The sequence below is a fragment of the Nymphaea colorata genome, chromosome 9 (assembly GCF_008831285.2).
Source record: "Nymphaea colorata isolate Beijing-Zhang1983 chromosome 9, ASM883128v2, whole genome shotgun sequence".
NCBI lineage: Eukaryota > Viridiplantae > Streptophyta > Magnoliopsida > Nymphaeales > Nymphaeaceae > Nymphaea > Nymphaea colorata.
Window position 1 is genome coordinate 5,560,698 of NC_045146.1, and position 4,643 is coordinate 5,565,340.

At 39.8% G+C, this 4,643-nt stretch overlaps 1 protein-coding gene across 1 annotated transcript; it reads left to right on the forward strand.

The window, feature by feature from the left end:
* Window positions 1-1,758: 1,758 nt before the first annotated feature.
* LOC116260244 (uncharacterized) lies at window positions 1,759-4,406 on the forward strand. The gene is made up of 3 exons (XM_031638421.1): window positions 1,759-1,944; window positions 2,385-2,543; window positions 3,984-4,406. The coding sequence occupies exons 1-3, from the start codon at window positions 1,759-1,761 to the stop codon at window positions 4,404-4,406; spliced, it is 768 nt and encodes a 255-aa protein (XP_031494281.1).
* Window positions 4,407-4,643: the final 237 nt, after the last annotated feature.

The window sequence follows — 4,643 nt, forward strand, 5'->3', positions numbered from 1 at the left end:
GAAAATATATAATATATATATATATTTATATATAATATATATATATTTATATTTATATATATATAATATATATATTATCATCTATATATTATATTATATATATACACACACCTTGGTTAGCATTTCCAAACCAAGATATAATAAAAGTGAACTATATATATAGTGTACAAATATGCACATCATGAACGTGAAGCACAACCTATTCTATGACACATTTTGACATTAGCACAAAGTGCAATTCATCTTTTTCTTTTCATTAAAGTGACATAGATGTGAGCATAAGGTGGGCATACAAAATATTACAATCCAAAATTTGGCAAACAAGTACATCCTTAACCCCAAAACCCAAAAAAAAAGTTAGATACTTAAAAACAAGCAGTTTGCATTCTTCCTATTTAACACAATGACCTTTTGTCTATGTTTTTCATTACACATCAACATTCATTCACTTGTACAATAAAATATAAATGTAAACTACATCATTTATATTAAAAATGAAGAATGACTCAAAAAACATTAACATCAAAAAGATGCAACGTTTTTTAACTTCCCAGCATCTTGGTTTTCTCCTTGACCCTCCTGTTCAGTAACCTTTTTTTTTTTTGAAAAAATTATGAATGTTTTTCAATGAAAATATTAAGTAATTGCAGCCCATAACAAAGACAACCAAGAAATTGATGATAATTTGAACACAGAAAATAATCATCAAAACAAACTAAAATCGTTATCCAAATTCCAAAGGTGGAACCGTGTAATGATGAAAAAAGGTTATAAATCACAACCAAAAGTCATTTTGAAAAGATATAAGTCCATTTGCCTAGTGCATCATGCCTCTAACGGCAAAACCAAACATATTCCATAAATTTCAGTACTTGATTTCTGGAACTAACTTTCAGTACGAATAAAACAAATGAAAGAAAAAAACTAGTCAAGCAAATAGCAGATGACCAATAAAATGAAAGGCATTCACTTTCCAAATGCTTGTGTATAAAATAGAAAATTCAAGCAACAGCTTATAATTTAGGGTGTAAGAAAAGGGATGAAGATACAGATTTGGGTTTCCAGTTATTCTATAAATACCAATTAAACATTTGAGTCATCAGCAACGGGAGGGATCTAGAGAGTTAGTCGATTTATTTTCGTGATGGTAAGAAAGTGCGACAATTCAGACACGCCCTGGCTTTATTGGTCTGTTGCATCTTTGAAGAAGAAAGTGAAATTACCACAATGCTGGGATATTCAGTACCAAATACTATAACATAGGCCTCAAGCAAGGCACCAATGCTACATGTATAAAGTAGTAAAGTATAATGTGTACCAAAGCTCTAGTATTCAGCTAATTCATTAGTTAATCTGGAGATTGTGAACAATCAGCAAATGTCACATACTAATAAGTAATAAAATCTCAAGAAAGTATGCTCACTTTTAGAATCTTGACATTGAACAGCTCAAATGAAAATTTTTACTATTTGATCCAAATAAGTTTTTTCTTTTCTTTTCTCAGGTTGAAAACAGTTATATAGAGTAATAGAGCCATTCAGCACTCCAGTCTCCGGATATAGATATCATTAATAGTAACCAATAAAATGGTCGGTAAGTGCCAAATGTCAAATGCCCTGCATTTGAGAAGAGGAATTAGGAAGGAGAGCCAGAGTCCAGTGTGACGGCTGGACGAAAGACATACCAGTGACCAACTGACCTCAGATCAGACCTCCGGCTGGAGGACGGTGGACCAGACGACCAGAAAAAACCCAGACGATGGCGGCAGACTGCAGTCCAGGCGGCAGAGGCGGCGAACGCCCGCCGGCCCGGCTCAGCGGCTCCGTCTTTGCCTTTGCGTGCAAGCAATCGACAGATTCAGGCAGGCAACTAGGCAAGCACCGCTGGACTCCGGCGGGTGGTAGTGCGGCGGACGGCGGCCCGGTGGGTGGCAGCAACCGGCAGGTTCAGAGTCTTCAGATGTTCGTTCAGGCGGCCGGTGGAGTGAAGGAGCGCATGAGCCAGCGGACTTTCGATTTTTTCGTTTAGGCCCCCCGTTTGATGCCCAGTAAAACTAGAAAAACTACTGTTTATCGAGGGGAAAAAAACTTACCTGATTTACCACGGGCTGCCGGGGAGAAAATTGCCCCCGCAAAAAAAAAAAAAAAAAAAAATCGGACCCTACAGGGTCCAACTGTTTACCACAGACAATTAGTCACAGACAATTTTTCTGCCCGTTGGGCTTGGTTGAGACGCTTTCTCTCTCTTTGCGTCTCTTCTATTCCTCATCTTCTTCCGTGTTGCTGAACCCATCCAGTTTTGGTACTGCTTCTTCACGCTTATTTACATAGCCATCTTCTGTTTCATTTTTGTTGGCCCCTTCATTCTCTCATTCCACTATGCAGGTAGCAGACGATGAGCTAGTTGGCGCGATCGCGATCAAGATTACTGTTGGTTTTGGGGGATTGTTTTCATTTCATGAAATTGTGCCTTCTGGTAGCGGCAGCTTCATATGTTTTTTTGTCACGAAATGGGATTTGGGTGATGCCTCAAGCCTTGCCATGGTAAGACTGTTTGCTCGCACAATCTCTCAGGGACATATGTCACCCACAATCTTTTTGCTGTCGATCTTTTTTACGATCCTCAGATGTTCATAGGCAGCATTAATGCGAACATTTCCACTGTATCTTTTTTTTATATTGGTTGTTTCGTATTGTTTCTTAGTTATTATTTGCTCATTCTTTTCTTTTGTTTAGATTTCTTAAGGATTGGTGTTTAAGTGGAAGAACTTGTGTTGGTTGTACTTTTTTCCGCTGCTTGGGTGATCTATTATCTCTAATTCATCTAAAAAGAAGACAAGTTTGAATGAATGGCTCTTCCTGGGTGCACCATAAGACTCAAATTGTTGTACTTGAAGCTTACGTTCACATTGAACGTGTACTTTCGGGTAATGGTGTGGCAGTTATTTCATTAAAGTTGTAAGCTTATTTGGCCGCTGATTCGATTTCATTTTCAATATATTAAAAACTGCGAGCAGTAACGTCTTTTGATGTATAAATTGACTTGAAAAAAAAAAAAAAGTAGAGAGCAAGCAGCACTCTTTAAAACATAAGTCAATTCCATTATTGAATCCTATCAACACGTGGCAGGACTTTGAACATCTGAAAGATGTTTGTGGCGAAGGTACGAGTGCGTTATGAAAACTAGCGGATTGCAATAACCCGTGAGAAATACGGCAGGTCTAGAAACTTTTCTCCACGTTGACGCAATTCATTTTATAATAATTCAAGGCTTTCGGGGCTTATGCAAAAGGTGCAATCTTTTAAATTTTGTGAGGCCCACTAAGAGCGTAAGAACTTGAACTCATTAATTACGTGGTATATTTTTATTCAAGAGTCAGGCTGAAGGTCCCAACAGGGTTGTGGCTGCTACTCCTTCTCTCTTTCCAGTTAAATTCGATTGATTATGTATTTAAGAAACTTCTTGTTCTCAAATTTTGTTATATATTTTCATTTTATGGGTTCTTTCTAGTTAAATTCACGTTGAATGAAGACGACAGGTTTATCATCTTCTTTGAACTGGTCTTCGATTAGATTCATCATCTTCTTTGAACTGGTCTTCCATTAGATTCAATTAGATGTCATCTTCCTCCTCTGATACACCATCTAGCCCACCTCTTCTTTTATTCTCCAGAGTCCCCGTCTTTCCTGCTCGAAGCCATTGAATTGAATCCATCTCACGAGCCTTCCATATGCACATGGGTAAGGGAAGACTTGGTGAGCGGCAGGAGGAGGAGGCACGTCACATGACAGAAAACTATACATGCTGATATCCTCACTGTCGCCGCCACCAGCCTCTGAGAAGGAGCAGGCAGCACCGCCTATCCAAGTGCAAGATCCGTACGATAAGCGGTTTCTATGAGACGCCAAACGATGCAATGTTTCTTCATCTTCCTGATTATGGTGGCGTCAATAAACCTGAACTTTTCCTCTTCGGCCGAACAGGCGGATCCATCATTGAATAGCTGTCCTTCTGTCAGTAATTCTGGAAACGAAGAAGGCAATAAATCAAAGAATTCTCCGCCTCCTTCTTCCCCAGAGCTTCGTCCGCCTTCTGCTGCCCCAGAGCCTACCCCTCCTCCTCCGCCTCCCTGTTCCCCAGAGCCTCCTCCGCCTCCTTCTGCCCCAATGTCTCTTTCTGCCCCAATGCCACCCACTCCTCGTTCGTCTTCAGCAGCACCTCCCGCGAAAGAATGGGTTTCTCCAAGCGGCAGCCAGAACGTGGGGAAGTTCGTCGGGCTCGTGTTCTTGGGAATAGCCGGAGTACTGCAAGTTGGAGTTGTCTCCTACTTGGTCTTCAAGAGACGGCAGATAACTCGGACTCAGGATGAAACCGGAGTTCGTCTTGTTAGACGAATCCACGATTAGATGTGAGGAAAGAAAAGAGTCCTCTTGAAGGCATGAATCATACGGTTCTGTGCCACTGCTGCTTTCAACAGTAACGGTAAATTATTACCTCGAAAATATTTCTCCCAATTGTTTCATCAAACAAGAAAAGGTTTCGTGTTTCTCAATCTGCCGTCGGGAAGAAAAGCAAAATTCATGATCAATTATCGAAAGACTGTATCAATTTGATATTAGTTTTGCTCATTTTCCTATATGTGT